At 47.0% G+C, this 21,262-nt stretch overlaps 2 protein-coding genes across 2 annotated transcripts; one reads left to right on the top strand and one right to left on the bottom strand.

Annotated features, from left to right (window-relative positions):
- The first annotated feature begins 896 nt into the window (after positions 1–896).
- On the top strand, positions 897–8,988 carry tmem184c (transmembrane protein 184C). Its single transcript, XM_083693230.1, has 10 exons — positions 897–1,521; positions 1,673–1,803; positions 1,968–2,004; positions 2,522–2,727; positions 3,352–3,426; positions 3,807–3,900; positions 4,124–4,236; positions 5,147–5,246; positions 6,158–6,329; positions 7,010–8,988. The coding sequence occupies exons 1-10, from the start codon at positions 1,405–1,407 to the stop codon at positions 7,315–7,317; spliced, it is 1,353 nt and encodes a 450-aa protein (XP_083549356.1). The 5' UTR covers positions 897–1,404; the 3' UTR covers positions 7,318–8,988.
- A 431-nt stretch (positions 8,989–9,419) lies between these two features.
- prmt9 (protein arginine methyltransferase 9) lies at positions 9,420–20,891 on the bottom strand. Its single transcript, XM_083693224.1, has 13 exons — positions 20,673–20,891; positions 20,091–20,290; positions 19,476–19,624; positions 19,045–19,281; positions 17,685–17,852; positions 17,317–17,419; positions 16,301–16,410; positions 15,753–15,942; positions 15,009–15,192; positions 12,548–13,472; positions 12,138–12,291; positions 10,222–10,344; positions 9,420–9,864 (listed from the first exon to the last, which is right to left on the bottom strand). The coding sequence occupies exons 2-13, from the start codon at positions 20,286–20,288 to the stop codon at positions 9,598–9,600; spliced, it is 2,808 nt and encodes a 935-aa protein (XP_083549350.1). The 5' UTR covers positions 20,289–20,290; positions 20,673–20,891; the 3' UTR covers positions 9,420–9,597.
- Positions 20,892–21,262: the final 371 nt, after the last annotated feature.

Genomic DNA, 21,262 nt, shown 5'->3' with positions numbered 1-21,262 from the left:
TTGCTATTGAGCAACGGATGCTTCCGGAAACAATTCAACAGTTTCAATTGTTTAAATGATAACAGATCTGTTCTGGAATACTCAGGTTGCATGTGCAATTGTGCATTGACCAATTCTTTGTATGCAGAGTGTGGTATTGCTTATATTGGAGACAGTGGGAGAAAATGAGGTCCCTAATATCTTCCTTATTGCCATTCCCCTGCATTGAACCCCTCTGGACAAATAACTTCACTGGTCCTGATATTTTGTGCTGACTTGCACCTTCTGAAAGCGTTTGCAGGTATTAGAGGAGGTTTTGGAAATGGCCCCTCACCATTTCTCACTTCCTAGGAATCTTAATTAGAACCATTTATTTACACTAATGTTTTACAGCAAGCAGAGAGAGAGAAAGGAAGGTCAACTCCAATACAATGCTTTAACAAAGGTTTCAACTTCACACAATGTACAATGAATGCATTTCCATTGTAAAATCACTGGATACATAAATAAAAGTAATTCAGAATTATTATAGGCCTACTTTGGATGTCAAAGACAAGAAAACGAAATATCTATAACACATTTTATTAAAGACAATTGACAACTATGATTTAAAAAAAAATAACGTACAAACATAAATATTATATCGAATATATCATTAATTTGGCTGCTGCATTTCCACTTTTTTTTAAATGTTCGCGAATGATTGAGTCCCACTGCCATCTAGTGGAGAAAGAGAGGATTCCTGGTGAAACTGGAGTTCAACCGAACTATATGGATTTCATTGGAGCCTTCGATTTTGATTGATAGGGCAACTAATCAATAACAACTCCTTTTAGCGCGAACGTGCTTTCACCATCCAATCAGATACAATCAGTGGGCGGGACTTTTCAAGAACGTAAACAGGAAGCTAACCAGCATTTCGAATGTCAAACATATGAAGACATTTAGGAACTTTTAGAAATGAATATACCCGTACTAATGCGAGAATAAGGTTGTTTACTGTACGATTTAACCCTCGGTTACTTATGGTTGTTTTATATACATGATCAAAATGATGATTTAACAATATCGAGAGCTTTCGATCGGAAAGGGTACAGCATGGTGCTGGTCATAACATGTTTACATGAATCAGCTGACCAGCTAACCAGCTAAACAAGGCTACTAAGCTACCAACTAAGATTAGCACCGTTTACTACAGTCCATCATTTTAGAAAATGTCACTGTCGGTACCTACGCTATGCATTCTAAAATATATCTGAAACCGGCTGCTTTGGTTTAGTTTCAGAAAAGTTGGCTGCTTGCTCGAAGCAGCTGACAACTTAGCTGTTACTAGCCTGCTAGCTAACGCTAGCTTTGTGCTAAGCACAAGTGAATGTAGCAAGCTGGCCATTTTGGTGGCCGGCTGAACGTACCTGTGTCGGAAAGATGCCTTGTACTTGTGGGAACTGGAGGAGATGGATTCGGCCTCTCGTCGTGTTGCTGTACATTTTGCTGCTCCTTGTAGTCCTTCCTCTGTGCATCTGGGAGCTACAGAAATCTGAGGTCAGTAGATTGATGCCACCTTATTATTTAATCACCGATTGACGGCACCCTTACTATGACAATTCGTTTGATATTGATTGTCCAGGGTTTATTGTTTGATGTTTACCACAGCTAGTTGACTTTAGACATGTCTGTCCTCCATGCCTGTCAGGTTGGTACTCACAACAAAGCATGGTTCATAGCTGGGATATTCGTGTTCATGACCATACCCATATCCCTATGGGGCATCCTGCAGCATCTGGTCAACTACACCCAGCCTGAGCTCCAGAAGCCTATCATCAGGTACGCTAGCCCTCCATTATAATGGAACTGAAAGAGGACTCCGGGGTTTAATGTGGATGGTATTATCCCCTGTAATGTGTTTTTGCCGTTTGTTATGAAGTGTATATGTGTGGTCTGACAGCCTACTGTACCTGACTTGTCATGTTTTTCCCTTTTTATTGCAGGATATTGTGGATGGTTCCCATTTACAGTTTGGACAGTGTAAGTCGTTCGCTCTGTGTGTGGCGTCCGTTGGTCCGTTGTCATGGCAACGGCAAACGCGCGCACGTTTGATAAACAAAGTGACAGTGAAAAGCGCACGAGACGGCGCACCTGAATTAGTCTCGCCTCGGAAAACCTCGACGGCAACTGTGCGCGCTGTTAATTGGAAGCTTGAGGCTTGCTCTCACAGGATTCTCATTAGCCCCACCTTCCAGAGAATCAGCCAGGACAGAGGTTATTTACAAAACGAAAAGCATTGAATTACCTCAGTGACTCAGTATTTAGAATTCACATGTAGTGAGTCATCTCGCTGATGTGATTACCATGTGAAATCAATGCACCAGAGGACAAGTGGGCGACTTGTCCATCACCAGTCACTCTCTCTCTCTTTCTCTCTCTCTCTCTCTCTCTCCTCTTCTCTTCTCTCCTCTCCTCTCCTCTCCTCTCCTCTCCTCTCCTCTCCTCTCCTCTCCTCTCCTCTCCCCTTCCCTCCCCTCCCTCCATCCTTCTCCTGCAGTGGATTGCGTTAAAGTACCCCAGCATAGCCATCTATGTGGACACCTGTCGGGAGTGCTATGAGGCCTACGTCATCTACAACTTCATGATCTTCCTGCTCAACTACCTGGGCAACCAGTACCCCAGCCTGGTGCTGATGCTGGAGGTGCAAGACCAGCAGAAACACCTGCCCCCACTCTGCTGCTGCCCCCCATGGCCCATGGGAGAGTGAGTCGCTGGTCTTTGTAGTTTTTTTTCTCATGTGCAGGCCTTTTTGTCCTTCCAGTTTCCACATACGGCAGGCATATGTGGTCTTTGTAGTTTTCTACCGCGTAGGCCGAGGTGATTAACTTCTAGGCTGATGTTTTTTCTTCGCCATATGTTGTGAATAGATGTAGGATAACTAACTATAATAAGACAAATGTGTTTGGCTGCTGGTTAGTCTCCTCGTCAGTCCTCGCCAGCTCCAAATCAGCCCCAGTCAGGCAAGCGTCGGTTATGTTAGCATGTCTGTCTGTAATCGATTAAGGCCAGAGAGGGTTTTTTACAAGTGGAACAGCATGTTTATATTATTGGAAGAATGCACTTGCCTCAAGAACAACAGCATTAGTCGATCTGTTTACTCTGCATATTTAAATGCTGTGTCGCTGGAAAAATCTAGCCACACGCATTGCACAATGCCTGTGCATGGATGGTACTGACCTTGCAAAAAGCAAAGCATGTGATTTTGTCTTCTATTTTCAAGGAAATATCCTTTTTTTTTTTTTTTGCATGTGTTTCCTCACAACATGACTGCTTACTTGACATTTAAAGATGTACGTGTATTTACGCCCCTTTTTTTCTGATTTGCAGGGTGTTGCTGCAGAGGTGCAAGCTGGGGGTTTTGCAGTACACAGTTGTGAGACCGGTCACAACGGTTATTGCCTTGTAAGAACGCTGCCCCTGGTGCACTATTGTTACTGTAACTGTCACTACTGTACATAGCAGTGTACTTAACATTTAACAATGCACTTTTTAGAAAAGCCAACAATAACATAACGTGTTGTTTAATTTTATTATTAACATTACGTACATTTTTTGTCTGTATTTGTGTTCATATAATATTACTTTTTAGGGGAGGCTTCTCGACAAGCCCTACAGGGTTTCTTAACTTAACCTCCCCTACACAATTTGCCTTTTCTTTTTAATTTTGTCTTTCATTTGCTGTTGTGTGCCTGCAAATCCTAAATAATAAAGAAACGTGGCGTGTTGTTGATGCACCACATGACTGGAGTTACTATTGTGCCATTTATATGTCCGTCCTCTAGGATATGTCAGCTGTGTGGAGTCTATGACGAAGGCAACTTCAGCTCCACAAACGCGTGGACGTACCTGGTGATCTTCAACAACATGTCCCAACTGGTATGTGTGTCCTTTCTTTTATCCACCCGTCTCGTCATTTCCATACAAGCATCAAGTCACATTTCCATCATCAAACAAGTGAATTCAGTGTATGTTAGATATGAAGGCAATGTATCAGCAAGTCTGGAAGTGCACTTGAAGCAGAGCACATCGAAAGACCCTCATCCCTTCTTTCTTTCATTCATTATTTTATTTTCTCTCTCTCTCTCTCCCTCTCTCCCAGTTTGCCATGTACTGCCTGGTGTTGTTCTACAAGGCCCTGAGGGAGGAGCTGAGCCCCATCAGACCGGTGGGAAAGTTCCTGTGTGTCAAAATGGTCGTGTTCGTCTCCTTCTGGTTAGTCTGGCTGCCTTAAAGGAGCGACACATGAAATCTGGTTCCCCGGTGGCCACAAGTTGAAATTGCAATTGCAATGAGCTTTGTTTACACAAGCCATTAGGTACTACCTAGCTTCCATCACAAAACCAGCTATCCAGACCATGAGATAAGATGGGTGGGGGGGGCTACAGGGCTGCATGAAAGGAGGGATGGACCAATGGGCCTGCCATGCTGGGAGGGGGGGGGGGGGGAGGGAGGAAGAAGGGAGGAATGGACACGCAGTGGGCTGTTTTTTTTTTGTTTTTTTTGTGGCCATACCTTTCTTTACCACCCACAGATCGACCGGCCCACCGGGAATTCCCCCAGTGCTCCAGATGGCCGGTCCGCTACTGGCTCCACCAGCCCTGCAGATGTTTTAATGCCGTTCTGTGCAGTAGTCCAGTTTCTACGTGATGCATAGCTCCTTTAATAACGTCCTCTACAATATATGGTCTCAGTGATTGACAACTTACTCTAATAATGGTTGTGTAACACATGTTCATTTACAGACAGAAATCTCGAAACTTTTCACATAATAACACAAAAAAGTAAAAGCTTTGTTCACCATTATCTTAATTAAACCATTATCTTAATTGCCAATTCATTTATATTGCATTAGCCTTGGTTTGTCTGCCAATGCTGTTTCTTATGTAACTATTATTTCCAGAATTGCATGTGTAGAACTTGTTAACAAAGTATGCAGGGAGTCAGTGTACGTTATGCACAGTAATTGCCTAATGTGTTCCCTGTGTTGGCTGCTGTGTGGTGGATTGATTATTTCCCCTCTCTCTCTCTCTCTCTCTCTCCCTCTCCCCCCCCCCCCCCCCTCTCTCTCCCTCCCTCTCTCTCTCTCCCTCTCTCTCCCTCTGTCTCCCTCCCTCTCTCCCAGGCAAGCTGCGTTCATTGCCTTCCTGGTGAAGGTGGGGGTGATATCAGAGAGACACACGTGGGACTGGGACAGTGTGGAGGCCGTGGCTACAGGCTTACAGGTGCAGCTTACGTAACCGCTATACGACCCCCCTGCCGTGTAACTCCATAGAACCGCTATACGACCCCCCTGCCGTGTAACTCCATAGAACCTCTATACGACCCCCCTGCCGTGTAACTCCATAGAACCTCTATACGACCCCCCTGCCGTGTAACTCCATAGAACCTCTATACGACCCCCCTGCTGTGTAACTCCATAGAACCGCTATACGACCCCCCTGCTGTGTAACTCCATAGTGACACCCTACGCTTACGCGCTCACACAGTAAGCAGCGTATGCTGAATGTCTACAGTGTGTACTCTTACTGTGCTGTGCTGTCCATGGCTGTGTTCCAATACGCGTTCTTGCACTCTATCTAGAGCGTATACCCTACTTAGTATACACTAGATAGAGATAGAGAGCAAGAATGCATTTTTGGAACACAGCCCATGTTGTCAGTGTTTGTTGTTTCCTCCAGACCCACGGGGGTTAACCTGAAGCGCTTGCCCTAAGCACTTCAATGCACCGTCTACGGCTGTGTTCTGTGTACACGACAAATGAACTTTGATTTGATTTGAAATGAATATAATTATGGCTAACATTGGTACACTGTAGGAGGTCGATATATGCTAATTCAGCTCCCTTCCCCCACTTGGTCAGGACTGTCAAGCCCTACACGCACACACACACACACACACACACACACACACACACACACACACACACACACACACACACACACACACACACAGAGCTGGAACTCTACTCCCAGAGGTCCAAAGTAAACAATGTATAAAATGGATGCTAATCCAACTCCATTCCCATGTTGTCAGGACCGTCAAGCCCTACACACACACACACACACACACACACACACACACACACACACACACACACAGAGCTGTAACTCTCCTCCCTCCCCCCTCCCCCCAGGACTTCATTATCTGTATAGAGATGTTTCTGGCAGCCATAGCCCACCACTTCAGCTTCACCTACAAGCCCTACATCGTGGAGGCGGAGGAGGGCTCCTGCTTCGACAGCTTCCTGGCCATGTGGGACATCTCTGATGTCAGGGCAGACATCTCGGAGCAAGTGCGCAATGTCGGTGAGTCCTGTCTGTCTGGCGCAACTCGCGTCTGAAGGATAGGAGGCACGGGCATATTGATTTTTTGGTATTGTAGTGTGTTTTTGTGAGCAGGAACAAAAATGCACCAAGAGTGCAGTGGTCCTAAACTTGGTTTGAGCAAGTCTCATTTGTCTTTGACATGAGACTTTGATGGTTTGGTTTGTCTTATCTATTTCAGGTCAGGTGGAGGTAGAAATCGGAAGATCAGAATTATTTTATCTAGCCAAGTATACTTGCACATACAGTACCAGTCAAAAGTTTGGACACACCTTCTCATTCAATGGTTTTTCTTTATTTTTATTATTTTCTACATTGTAGATTAATATTGAAGACATCAGAACTATGAAGGAACACATATGGAATTATGTAGTAAACAAAAAAGTGTTAAACAAACCAGAATATATTTTATATTTTAGATTCTTCAAAGTAGCCACCTTTTGCTGTGATGACAGCTTTGCACACTCTTGGCAAGTTTGTGTCCAAACTTTTGACTGGTACTGTACAGGAAATTGACTTGGTGAGGTATATGTGTGTTTTGATACCATTCCTCATTTTGTTCCATGCGTTACAATGAGCCCGTCCTCCGATTTCTACCTCCGCCAGCCGTCTGTCTGTTTGCCTTCCTTCACCCCTCCCTCCCGCTGCTCTCTCCCTCACAGGGAGAACGGTTATGGGCCGCACCAGGAAGAACTACTTCGGCGAGGCGCAGGAGGACGGCGAGCGCTCGGGCCTGCTCTCCGCAGGCTCCCAGGACCCCGTTGTCACAGAGACCTTGTCCGTACCGGCGTCCCCCAAGGGTCGGTACCAGGGCCTGGGGCAAACCCTGACCCCCCACTCCCTGTCCGCCCCGGCGGGGCTCAGCTCCACCCCCTGGGACGATGAGGAAGAGGAGGCGGAGGCGAGACCGGACCCCGAGGCCGGGAACATCCAGGAGCCCTCAGACTCAGACCTTATCGTTATCACCTAGCTTAGCATAATCGCTAGCCTCTAGAGGAGATTCTGAATGCACGTCAGACGAACACACGGTCGGGCAGGAACCAAGTATGGCCTCGACGCGTTTCCCTCCAGACCCTACTTTACTAACACACATGACCAAAATGAATACCGCCGCCTGCTCTCGGTGGTTAGGAACGACGACGACTCCTCCCGTCCTCTCCTTCGGCCTGCACTTGCGTCCTTTCGTCCTCGAAAAAGCATCGTAGGGTGTTACGTAAGGGGAGGAACCCCGATCCTCTCCTCCGATTGCATGTCCTGTAGGACGCGAGCGGAGGACGCGAGGAGAGGACGCGAGGAGAGGACGCGAGGAACCGTGTTCCTGACAATCGAGAAAAGGCTGATGAGTGATGGGGGGGGAAAAAAAGCACATGTCGACAGCAATATTCATTAGTCATTCGTCCAATAAGGCCGGCCGTCGCAGATGGACCTCTCTGTTGATGACGGTTCTGAGAATGTTCATAAAGGTCACTTAAGGGTCACCCTGACACTACAAGGCCGTGACCTTTAGCTCTATTGTTGTGTTGCTGCATTGTACTACAGAGTAATTATGTTACGGACCTCATTATGGACCTTGTTACCTTGTTTTAGTATAACTACGGTGTTAACTAACCGTTTTCTTTTAAATTGTACTACAGTGTATTATGGCTTCTGTTACTGTACAAAGGCATTTGATTTTGTCAGTATTCTTCTGTTATTCGGCAACAGCTCCTGAGTAAAAACTCCATCACTGTAGAATCACGAATCACACATCCCAAGGGTTTTAGCTTGTTGCTATGAACTACGTTGAAACTATTTGTAACTTTTAAACTGATACTAACAGTATGTAAGCTGTTGGTTTGCACATACTATACTAGACCTTAGTGAAACAGCCTTGGACCGGCACATGCTAGACTATGGTCCTCAACCTCTGGTAGGGAATGCTTTTCTAGCATGACGCTCTCTCACTCTGGCATTGGGTCTTGACAGCATAGCGGTTGTAGTCTCCGGTCGGATCTCAAAAGTCTTTCCTTGAGTCCTCTCTCCTCGCCTCCTTCTCGAAATGCTTGGGAGGGGAAGCTCTGAGGGGAGGAAGCCCAGACCTTCTCATCCAATGAGTTTTGCGGAGGATTTTGAGAGAGGACCTTGAGATGTCAAGGAAATACTTTTCGAGGTTCGGCCTTTTGTAGTCTTTTCAGATGCCTTGTTCTTCTGTGTGCCGCGGGCCTGGTGTATCCCCGCCCTCACGCCGTTAACTCACCTCATTTGTCCGACTCTCACGCGTCGGGATGATACTGAAGTTCTGCGTCCATCATGTTTTCCATTTCTGTCATCAGTTAAACTCTGGCACGTTGCATACATTTAATCCTGAAGCCAGACTACGACTGCATTGATCAACCAAATGTTTTTTATTTTGCCCACGTTTGTCACCGTTGTGAATTCCCAGCTTTAAACTGACATATCTATTGGCTGTTCAGGGATTCATATGTTACAGTACAGAACAGGTGGGATTTCAGTCTTTGATTCTTGTTTTATTCTGTGTCTCCATTGGCTTGTCGAGTTCATATCAGGAATACGTGTCAACTGTGTGTGTAGCTGCTGTGTGTGGCATTGCCTTACCTGACGATGTTTGTCACAAACACATTAAACTTCAAATGGGAGTACATCTCACGTTCCCGGCACCTTGGTCATTGACAGTTCAACTCAAGGCCCCAAACATTCATCCTCCAATACATATGATTTAATAAAAAAATAAGGAAATAAACAGTTGACACCCTTGACGACAAAGACGATATGTTTAATGCAGTTGAATTGTTTTGTTTTTTTACATAAATGCTGATATTGAAACAAACATTTAATTATTTTCAAAGACTGCAGCCATCATCGAGGAACATGGTACAGGTACAGACAAAAAACATGTCAAGCGTAATTTATTGTCAAACACACAACAAACATCAACAAATACTGCAGATCAGACTGTGAGGTCCACGGCTGTGGAAGTGTTCAAAGCACCAGACCCCTGACTCTTATACTTGTACAGTATACCGTTCAGGAGTTGAAACTGTTGTAGAATCACTGTTTGCCAGGCCTGTACTCCTCCCCGTGACAGGTTACAGAGTCGACCCTCTCATAGAATGACAGGTTACAGAGTCGACCCTCTCATAGGAGTGACAGGTTACAGAGTCGACCCCCTCATAGGAGTGACAGGTTACAGAGTCGACCCTCTCATACATAGTCAACAGTCAGCACCGAAACCCGTCCTCTTCCAACACCGCTACGGTGCCGATGCTTTGGCTGAGTCCGTGGCCACGGCAGGCTCCGTCTCCTCTGTGCAGGCTGAGATTGAGATGGAGCTCTTGTGGAGCTGCACGGCCAGCCGTACCCAGTCCCCGGCCCTCACCTCCAGGGGCTGGGCCAGCACCACGGCCGCCTGCTTCCAGTGGGACTCCTGGCTGAAGGTGCTCACGGTGATCTCCTGGTCCAGGTGGATCTGGTACCAGAAGGGCACTGCAGTCACCCTGCCGGAGGCACTGGCCTGGACCTGGCGGGAGAGAGGGAGAGAGGGAGAGCAGGAGAGAGGGGGAGAGAGAGGAAAAAAGAAAGAGATAGGGAGACAGTTCAGTGATATATAAAAACAATTCTATTGATTCTCTATTGGTGACACCACATTCCCTTTATACAGTGATGCGGGAGAGGGGGAAGAGAGAGAGAGAGACAGTTCAGTGATAGAATCAATGGCACATTTTTTGTATATATCGGTGACACTACATTCCCTTTATACAGTGATGTGTAGGTATATAACGGTGACATTTTTCGCTTTACTTAATAAAAGTGTACCATGTGTCCGATAATACTCCCCAACAAATTAAGCTCCTGTTGGAGATGATGTTCATTTTACCTTGACATCTCTGTTGGTGTAGTTGGCATTGGTGTTCATGAGGTCCAGGACAAAGAGCTCGACAGACTCACTGAGATGTCTGCACTCCAGAGTAGACAGGTCCAGAAACACATGGACAGGTACCTACAGTAGGGCAGAGGAGGGAAATCCTATTAGTCACAGTTCGAAGAGGATCGAGGAGGGGAAATCATATTAGTCACAGTCATGGAAAGTGGAAGCAAGAAATCATATTAGCAAAGGAGCATCCTACTCAACCTTACACCACAATACACAGGACCATTAAACTCAACCGTGTGTCATTATTAACCCTCTTTATTAAATGACGACGCATTACGGTAAATTCTAAAGAACCCCCCTCCAAGAACAATTTTTTTATTAAAAAAATTTCGAGAGTCGTACGCATCCAAGCTGCTGTGTGAATCAACGGACCGCTGTCGAGCGGGCGAGCCGCGCGCAACCAAGCGACGGCGCAGCGTGTCACTGTCGTCTCGGAGAACAAAAGAACGCGTCCCCCCCCGTCCCCCCGTCAGAGCTCTGAGGATCTCCGATCCCGCTGTGTGATGGCATTGATGTGTAATACGCTGTGATGGATTCAGGTAGAGATGTCCTGTGTGACGCCGCGCCTTTCCTGCCTGACAGTTGTACCAGAAAAGTGCCCTCGACTGAGTACTTCAAAGGGGACATCTGTTAAAACAAACTGCCATCCCGCGGGACACCCGATGAAATTAGAGCACAAACATGATGCGTTGAAAGACGAGAGAGAAAGGAAAGGAAGGAAAGAGCGGGGGGGGATAAAGAAAAAAGGGTTTTCTCAGCCACCGTAATACGGAGGGAGGGAAAGCCACATGAAAGAAAACAACAAGAAAATAGAATCCCATCGTGGAATGCGGAGTGTTGCCTGAGAAAATGGCTTTTCAAAAGGAAAATAAACCCTTGCGTAATGACAAAGAAAGTCACAGTGAAATGTGTCACTTTAAATGTATTGTGTGAGCTGTAAAATCGATTCAGCCGAGCCCAACTGAGCCCAACTGCAATATTGCAGAGAGAACCATCTAATAACGTGTTGGGAAGCTTGTTAAGAGGCTTCCGAGTTCCAGAAAGTTTTGCTCGAGCTGGAAGTTTTTCCTTCAGATTGGTGTTCTTGCATTATGTGTCAGCCATCTTGGATCAAGACCCCCACACAGCATGTTCATGTCTCGAGGGGTGGGGGTGGGGGGGGGGGAGTCCTTTGAATCTGAGTGACGCAAGTTTCAAACACATCATCTGAGGAAACTGTCAATATTTACTATTGCATCAGTGACATGAGAGGGCATGGGAGATGAGAGAGGCTGGAGAAATGTGAGAGAGAAAAAAGGTTTTTGGAGTTGAACGCCATCGCATTGACCAAGAGCTTATTTTTTTCCTTTGAGCTAGCTGCTGTGCTGTACTACTTTCGTTACGATCAGTTAGTGAGTTTGTTACTGGTTCAGCATCTGACAGTTAGAGTGACTGACTGACTGACTGTAGATTGAAAACCTGTCTCTTCAGGCTACATCTTAACGGTCCCTCCTAAAGACCTCTTCACCCCCACTACCCCCCCTGTACTAACCCTACCCCCATACCCTAGAGACCTCTTCACCCCCACTACCCCCCTGTACAAGTTTCTCTCCTGTTAATAAAACATAAATAAATAAATAAATAAATGTCCTTCTTCTAGCATTGTGACTGCCAATAGTCCCTGGTCTGAGCATTGACTACTTTATCTTATGATGACTGATGGACAGATGATTCACTCACTTAAACAAATGTATTTGTTGTAAGTCGCTTTGGGATAAAGGCGTCTGCAAAATGCCGTGAATGTAAAATGTAAATGTAAGACGGTGTGGGAGACAGACAGGTGGAGAGAGGTGTATCTGAGGTGCGCGTCAGCCGCTCACGGTGAACTGGTTGATGAACGGGGCGATGTTGAAGTCGAGCGTGGGCTCCCGGCCCTGCACGGCGCTCTCCAGCAGCAGAGTCTCCGTCTCCACTAACGTCCCGTACACCACGATCCGCTCGGGGAAGATCTGCCCTCCGTCCTCCAACAGACACCTAGCACGGGTCACATCGTTCCTCGTCAAAACAAGGTCATGGCCAACAAGGAAGATTATCAAACGTTCAAGGTTGTCAAAACCTCAGGGACATTGTTAAGGGGTTTATTCCACACATCACAATACAACTAGCTGGAAAAAATCCTTGTTTAATTAGGACATTAGGACACAGACACATTTCAACTGCCACTTTCATGGACACTTCATCCCTAAACTCAATTCCCCAGGATCCTTCACTGTGCCCAGCCCCCCCTTACCTGGCCAGGGTGGCTTTCTCCATCAGCTTCTGCCTGACCAGGCCGCAGGTCTCCACACAGTCCAGGATGATGGCGCTCCACAGCTTCTCCCTGGAGGGCCTCTGGAGCATGGCCTGGTCGTCCTCCACCTGGTTCAGCCAGAACTGCAGCGCCTCCTCTGGGATGCCGTTGGCCTCCGCCAGGCTCCTCAGCACCCCCTGGTGGTGGCTCTTCTCCACGGAGCTATAGGCCTTGACCTGACCCTCTCTGGCCGCCATGAGGGACAGCACGGAGAAGCCCTCGGAGACGTCCAGCACGTAGAACGTGTCAGGACCGGGGTCGGCATGGCCGCTAGAGGGGGGGTCACTACTAATACTACTATTACTACTACTACTACCGGGCGTAACCTCTGACCCCTGGTCCTGAACCTGGCTCTGGCGAGCAGCCTTCAGGTTGGAGATGAGTTTGGCGAGGGCCGTGCGGAAGTTCTGGTGGTAGTGCTTGTTGTTGAGCAGCGCCATCTCAGAGCACTCCAGCATGCAGTAGTCTCTGTTCGGACCTCCCTGGTCCGTCTGGAGGGAGGCTAGCGCACTGCAGAGTTCTGCCTCAGAGTTCTGGCTCAGCCCTGGGCTTGGGCCGGGGTTTCCTGGGTCTCCTGGGTCTCCTGAGCTTGGGTTTCCTGGGTCTCCTGGGTTTTCTGAGCTTGGGCTTGGGTTTCCTGGGTCTCCTGGGTCTCCTGAGCTTGGGTTTCCTGGGTCTCCTGGGTCTCCTGAGCTTGGGCTTGGGTTTCCTGGGTTTCCTGGGTCTCCTTGGTGATCGATGTCCAGACAGTCGTCTAGACTGAACTCGCGCCCCTCTCTCGCCACGGCAACGCTGCAGAGCCTCAGGTAGGCGTCTCGGCAGGAGATCTCCACGATCAGCTCGTCCCCGGGCCTCAGGGTCACATCTACAGAGGGACAACAGTAGAGGTTTTTTACCGTGTAATATCGTTCGGATTCAGAAAACATACGTACATAAAGAAGGTCTTAAAATCTTAAAAACTTAACATTCTACTATTTTTGGATTGGAAAAATATATATATGTATATAAAAGGAAGGTCTCATGCAATTAAAGCAAGTGGAACTTAACGTTTCATAAAATGTTGAAAGAAAAAAAAAGACCACGAAAATGAGTGACACAAATACTTGAGCATATCAAGTTCTGTCTTCTTCGTACCCGTCAAGCCTCGCTCCCGTAACTTTTTATTCATGAGCAAGTAAACAAGAACCGGCATGGTACAAGGTAGTTTGCCACAGCACGAAGGGAAAGAGGGAAAGAGAGGAAGAGAGATGAGGGGAGAGGGAGTGAGAGAGGGAGTGAGGGAGGGAGAGAGATGAGGGGAGAGGGAGTGAGAGAGAGAGGAAGAGAGATGAGGGGAGAGAGGTATGGGGAGAAAGAGGTGTAAGGAGAGAGAGGGGGAGAGAGAAATGAGATTCGGTTGGGGGAAGAAGGGGTAGGGGGTGGGGTGGGAGGGAGGGAGGGAGGGAGGGGGTTGGGGGGGGGGCCACAGGGAGGATTCCTGCAGGAATAACATCTGTTCGTGTCTTCACATCATCAGCGCGCGGCTCGTCAGCGGGGGCGTTTGGGGTAAATGCATATTTATGGCCTATAAGAATTTCATGAACACTAAAGAGTGTCACAGGCGATCCCGCCGCACATGTCGCGGTGGCCAGGAAACGGATGTTGCTGATCACCGGGAAAAGGTGGCAACTCCCTCGGCGCTGCCCGAGCCGATTAGCGGCGCGGCGCAGCGCCGCGACAGCGACAGCTAGCCCCGTCTGAGGGCTGACGCGTCTCAGCGCCAACTGTATAAATTCACTTTGTTGTCCCGTCATGTCTCTGTCTGTCTGTGCGTAGAGCACAATAGCCTGACCTGATTGAAGAGCACAGTATTGTCCAAAGGGTTAGTCTTTGTTACAGCAGTCTCTTTGTCTCTTTGTGAATCAGTTCAGGCCATTTTCAGTCACGCACAACATAGAAAGCACAAAAAGCAAAACAAAAAAAAATCTTTAATAGGTCATATTTGCAGAATGACTTCAGTCCATATGTCTGTGTTTTTGGAAGATTTAAGAGAGGGGAGGCATGAATTTCTCATGGTGTGCTGCCCCCCTCTGGCAGAAAGGGGAACTGCATGGCCACAGTGAGGGAACATTGATACAGAGGTTGGTCACAATTGAAGCACGGAATACACATCCAACTAATGACAAAACATAGTTCTATGTTACGTACTGTAAACAAAAACAAGACTGTCATTATTGTCAACATTTTTTTCTGTGTCATCATTATAATCTTGATTTAGAGATTAGCTTTGAAGCGCTTTATTAATGAAGTTATAATCACTTTATTAATAAAGTCACATTTTGTAACATGGCTTTGAAGCGCTTTATTAATAGTTAATCAAAGTTATTCCTTTATCTTATCTTCATGCATATCTGGGTCTTACTGTTGGGGCTCTGTACGGGGTAGATGGCCTGCTCCCAGCAGGTGTCCTCCTTGGGGCCGGTGGACAGGCTGCTCTCCTGGTCCAGGTGGAGCTGGAACCACACTGCCAGGGCGTCCAGCAGCCCCTCCTGGGTCACAGGCAGACGCACGCGGCTCACCGGCCTGGAGCTCAGCCCCTCCAGCTCCTGGGTTAGCGATTAGCACAGCTGTTAGCATCACAACTCCACACAGGCTGAGCTGTTACTGCATCAACATTAGGCTAAGTATCACTGCACAACACACATGCACTGCACACTGCCCCCCCCAGCCATCGTAATATATGCCATTTAGCTGACGCTTTTACCCAAAGCGACTTACATTGCAGTGAGTGCATACATTTTTCAGTATAGATGGTCCCAGCGGGAATCAAACCCACAACCTAAGCGTTGTTAGCACCACGCTCTACCGACCGAGCCACAGAGGACCATCGTCAGGCGCCGCTGGAGCAGTTACGGGTTAAGTGCCTTGCTCAAGGGCACAACGGCAGTGGTAGGCACCTTAAATATGATGCCAGCAACCCTCCAGTCACCAGCTCACATCTGCCTCCCTCCTGGGGGTGGGGACCGAACCAGCGGCCCACCGATCGAGCATCCCCTGTATTCCACCGAGTTCATGCAAGAGGCTGCGTAACTCGCAGAGCCAGTCTTATCTGGGCTCCACGTTGACCATCTCTGTCTGTGGAAGAGGCCCTGCTGCTGCTGCTCACCTTGACGTTGTTGAAGTCTATGTCCAGGGCTTTGAAGGGCTCGGTGAGGGGGGTGTACCCCCCAGGCAGCCGGCTCAGCCTCTCGGTGGTGTAGGGCTCCGTGGAGTCGTCTTCTGAACTGCAGCTGACGGGGCTGTGGAGCTCCCCGGCCGCGGCCATGGGAAGACCCCCCACCTCGGACACACACAGCCTGCAGGGAGGTACAGGTGTGCCGGAACATTGTTAAGACACAAACCCAGAGATACACACACAGACACACACAGATACTGGACACACACAGATACGCATACACACACCTACATACACAGACAGAAACACAACTACACACACAGACACACCTATACACAGACAGAAACATCTACACACAGATACACGTACTGTACACACACAGATACGCACATACAAACACACACACACAGACAGAAACACACCTACACAGACAGAAACACACCTACACACACAGACACACCTACATAGACACACAGACACACCTACACACACACACACAGACAGACACACCTACACACACAGACACTCAGCCATCTCACCTGTGGTGGCGTCGTATCTCCAGAGACTGCAGAGCCATCCCAAACACAGTGGCGCCAGCAGGGATGACCCGGCCCGTTTGGGAGGGACTGTTGGACGGGTCCTGGGGACTCTGCAGTGGAAGGAACATCAAGTTATCCGTCTCACGTGTTGCTGCCTCTGGACTAACAGAATGAGTATGCAGTACCACGTGCAGTACCACACATGTTTGCCATTTACTTATAAATATATATTAACTGCATTTTGGAATTGTGACAAGGTGCTTGGTCCCGTAACCTGAACAATGATTTGGGATTAATCCCGTTGCCAACAAACAGGGGATAAACACAAAGGATTTGGCTGTGTAAAGAACTGTTTATATAAAAAGATTGCTGCTTCCTAATCGTGTTTTGTAATTGCCATTGTGACACAGGAAGTAGAAGAGAAGACTCTTTCGCGAAGATTGCTTTCCTATCATTTGTGTTGACTTGAAAGTCAATCGTATTAAAATCCATGGAAAATAATGAATCTACTGTTCTAATTAAATTACACATGGAATGAGAATGTTTTTTGGGGGAGATACTTTTTCCTTTTAGAGACTAATCAATACTAAAACTCCTGCATATTGTGTGTATATATATATATATATATATATATATATATATATATATATATATATTGTGTACTGCATATTGTGTATGTACTGTATGTTGTGTATGTATATATATATATATATATTGTGTACTGCATATTGTGTATGTACTGTATAGCCGGTGCATTTAGAGTTGCACAGCTAGTGGTTTGCATTGAATACAGTATAATGTGGACACTCAAAGTTAATCGTTACTAGTTAATGACTAGTTTTATCTTCAGTGTATTTACTGCATGTCATCCTAATGTGTGGTGTCGAGGTATTCAGTCTCATTCATCTGCTACTGAAAGTGAATTTCCCCCTCAGGGAGATATAAAGTACTTCTCTACCCTCATGAATAAAGCTTATGAGGGTCATGGTTACCTGTGGAGGGAGGGTCATGGTTACCTGTGGAGGGAGGAGCAGGTGGTTCCAGGCGTGGATGAGACTCTCGATGATGCCCTCTCCGAACAGCCCTGCGTCTACCGTCTCTGTCACCACCAGCGACACCCTGCCACAGAAACACATCAACATTAACTCACACACAAACACATCACATCAACACACAAACACATCAACATTAACTCACTCAGTGCCGAGGGTGAATAAAGTCGCCCACATTGAGTGCCAAGGGTGACTTCATTCACCAAAAATTCATATTGATATTATTATCTATAATATAAATGCATATATGATATTGATTATATATGATTAATAAAAAGCTGACCTATTATAATAAAATAAAGAAATAAATACAAATCAAATAAAAAGCTGACCTCTTAGGGATGTCCTTGGACACTTCCATCTCCAGGGACTTCATATGGAGGATCTTGATTTTCCCGTTCATTCCGTTAGCAGCGACGACCTCACAGGCCAGTTCATACATGGTCTTGGAGAGCTCACAGGCATACACCTCAGCAGCACCGGCCTTCCTAGCACACATCCTGACCAGGGAGAGACCAGAGGAGCAGGGAGAGACCAGAGGAGCAGGGAGAGAGACCAGTGGAGCAGCAGGGAGAGAGACCAGAGGAGCAGCAGGGAGAGACCAGAGGAGCAGCAGGGAGAGAGACCAGAGGAGCAGGGAGAGAGACCAGAGGAGCAGCAGGGAGAGAGACCAGAGGAGGGACAGGGAGAAAGACCAGAGGAGCAGCAGGGAGAGACCAGAGGAGCAGCAGGGAGAGAGACCAGAGGAGCAGCAGGGAGAGAGACCAGAGGAGCAGGGAGAGAGACCAGAGGAGCAGGGAGAGAGACCAGAGGAGCAGCAGGGAGAGAGACCAGAGGAGCAGCAGGGAGAGAAACCAGAGGAGCAGCAGGGAGAGAGACCAGAGGAGCAGGGAGAGACCAGATGAGCAGGGAGAGAGACCAGAGGAGCAGGGAGAGACCAGAGGAGCAGGGAGAGAGACCAGAGGAGCAGGGATTACACACAGTACAGTGTCTGAACAAAAGACCTGCCATATCGTCCTATCATATCATCACCAATGGGAGTGAATAATACAATGTTGTACGAAAATGAAATGAAATAAAAATGCACGTAGAAAGTTCCTAGCATGAAACACACTCACAATTAGGCTTCATTATGTTTCTGTATTACATGACATGATCATGCCTAGTGTGTATGAAAACACACCACAGACCTCTGACCATTGCTATGAAAGACAACATGAAGTTTAATGGAAATAATTATTCAAGACTTAATTATTATTCATGTTATCCTTGATACGTTTTTGCTGCTATTCTTTCGATGTTGTGGCTGTATGTGTATTATGTGTAATTGTAAACTGTGTGTATGCAGGGCTCCCTTGTAAAAGAGACCTTGATCTCAATGGGACTCATTAAAATAAAGGTTAAATAAACAAATTATAATTAAAAGACCAGACCAGACCATAGAGCTTTGACCTCTTCACCCCCACTACAAGTTTCTCTCCTGTTCTTCTAGCATTGTGACTGCCTATGGCCCCTGGTCTGAGCATTGATTACATATCTCATGATGACCGATAGATAGATGATTCACTTCCTTAAACAAATGTATTTGTTGTCAGTCGCTTTGGATAAAGGCGTCTGCTAAATGCCGCGAATGTAAATGTAAACGATCAGTGCTGTGAAGGTAAACATTGAGGTGTAACGGAGAAGTCTCACCCCAGGATCCCGGTTCCCGTGCCGATGTCCAGGACGGTGCTGCAGCCCCCCTCCACGGCCTTCTGGATCGCCTGCTGGTACTTCTGGTTCCTACGTTGGTCGTTGAGCATCAGGAAGTGCCAGCGCTCCACCAGCCAGTTGGCCACGCGGTAGAAGTTCTCTTTGGCCTCCGGGAAGTCTGGCTTTATCTTCAGGGCTTTGTGGAAATGCCCAGCTGCCTCGTCCCGGAATCCCATTCTGGTTGGGGGGGGGGATCAATTATGACATATTCCAGGACAACATGATACATTTCCGGCTCTAAAACACCTATTACATGATTCACCGTTTATTTATTGTGGTTGTGATACAAGTCCAGACCACAATCCATGACTTCAAATCAACAAGTTCTCACTGCCAAGAGTGAAGCTGTGATGTAGCCAGTGGACAGGTACCTGAACAGGTGCTCCCCCATGCTGTTCACAATGACCTCATCGACAGGGAAGAGCTCCAGGGCTTGTTCATAGCAGTCAAACAGGTCCTGGATGCGGCCCAGAGAGTCCAGCTCATCTGCCCATTTGAACAGAGTGAACCGGAAGGATTCCTGCGAGGGCAGGCAGAGACATTTATCATCGATACTGTAGTTTAATCAGTGCTGTCCTGGCATCAGTGCTGTCCTGATACAATCCACTGAGCCTCAACCTACATTGTAATGGGTGGGGCGAACACACTCCTGAAGTTACAAAGGGCTCTTATGTAAAGTAAAAGCAGAGTTAAAAATGTCCACCAAAAGGAATGTTAACCGTCATAATCCCTGACTCCCTGAGAGGCCATGGATGTTGGATGGGCTTTTTTTTTTCTGAGTGGGACAGTCCCACTCTTATATTTTTTCATTTTTATTGGATAGAGGCAATAGAGAGAGACAGGAAAGTAAGGAGGAGAGGGTAAGTCAGCATGGCATGGGCCGGATTCTAACCCATGTCGACATGGGCATATCTGGCGGCCATGGTGCTTGACCACCCCAGGCCACAGATGGGCTGTTTTCATCAGCATTTCCATGAGCCACTTACCCTGGCAAAGTCCTTCAGCACTGGGGCAAGGTTGAGGACAAGGAGATAGTGGACAAAAGCTTTCCCGTAGTCTTGGTTGAACAGACACTGCTGGGCGCTCTCCAGAGACCTGGACACCAGCTCGTTCCTGGCCGGGTCCTCTCTGGGCGCTCGACGCTGCCGCCTGCCACGCTTGGGCCTTGTGCTGGCATTGGGCATCTCTATTGGAGAGAGAGAGAGAGAATAATCAGAGAGAAAGAGAAACAGCAGAGAGAGAGAGAGAGAGAGAGAGAGAGAGAGAGAAAATCCAAACATCCTCACAGAGCCAATCACTGATGAGCTGGTTGACACTGGTGGTTTATCACGGATGTTTTGTTGTGCAGCTGTGTTTAGATCGTGTTGCGTTGTTGTTGAAAGCCAAGTGTGTTGTAGGAAACACATGTTGGTTTGAGCCACAATCATTAGGGTGGACACATAGGATGTCATGATGCAAAAAACTGACTCAAGTACCAGCTATTTATGTTATGCAATGCCCCACATGATTAGCAAGCAAACAACATCAAATGTCCAATAATCTATATGCTGGATATGTTTAATACTTACTTGTATTGAGAGAAGCTAGCCAGCTAATGTGAAATGATACCCAGCGGGCTGACGATAAGGCGTAAAGTTAGTGTCTGTGCTCGAACATCATGTTCAGTGCTCATGGGGTTTTGTGGCACCTTGAGGCAACATTCATGCAATCACTGTGCGCTACAAATTATATTTAAAATAATAAAATCAATTTTTAAATTTGCCACATCTCTGTTAGCGATGCTACCATTTGTGTTCTCCGAGCTCTAACAGCGGAACTCCTCCCACCTACTTCCGGTGGATTTAAACGCGTGTCAATGAGGATTTCTTCAAAATAAGAGCGCCCAAGTTAAATTTGATTTACTATTAAAACATGGTAAATAGGGATCAAGAGGGTTTGGGTTAGATACTACTTGTTAGTTATAGTAACTATTAACAACCCATTAAAGCAATTTCAATTCTTCAGTTCAATTTCAGAGACAGTTCAAGATGTGTGAATGCCCTGTGCCATATCTACATGTGATTATGGGCAGTTATATGTCACATTGAAATGTCTGTTGGTAGATGGATTTAGTCAGTGACAATGAAGATTGTGATTTACATTTGACCAGCACTGCAGA

Source organism: Argentina silus (genome assembly GCF_951799395.1).
Source record: "Argentina silus genome assembly, chromosome: 21".
Taxonomy (NCBI): Eukaryota; Metazoa; Chordata; class Actinopteri; order Argentiniformes; family Argentinidae; genus Argentina; species Argentina silus.
This window is presented reverse-complemented; position numbering and strand designations above follow the sequence as displayed.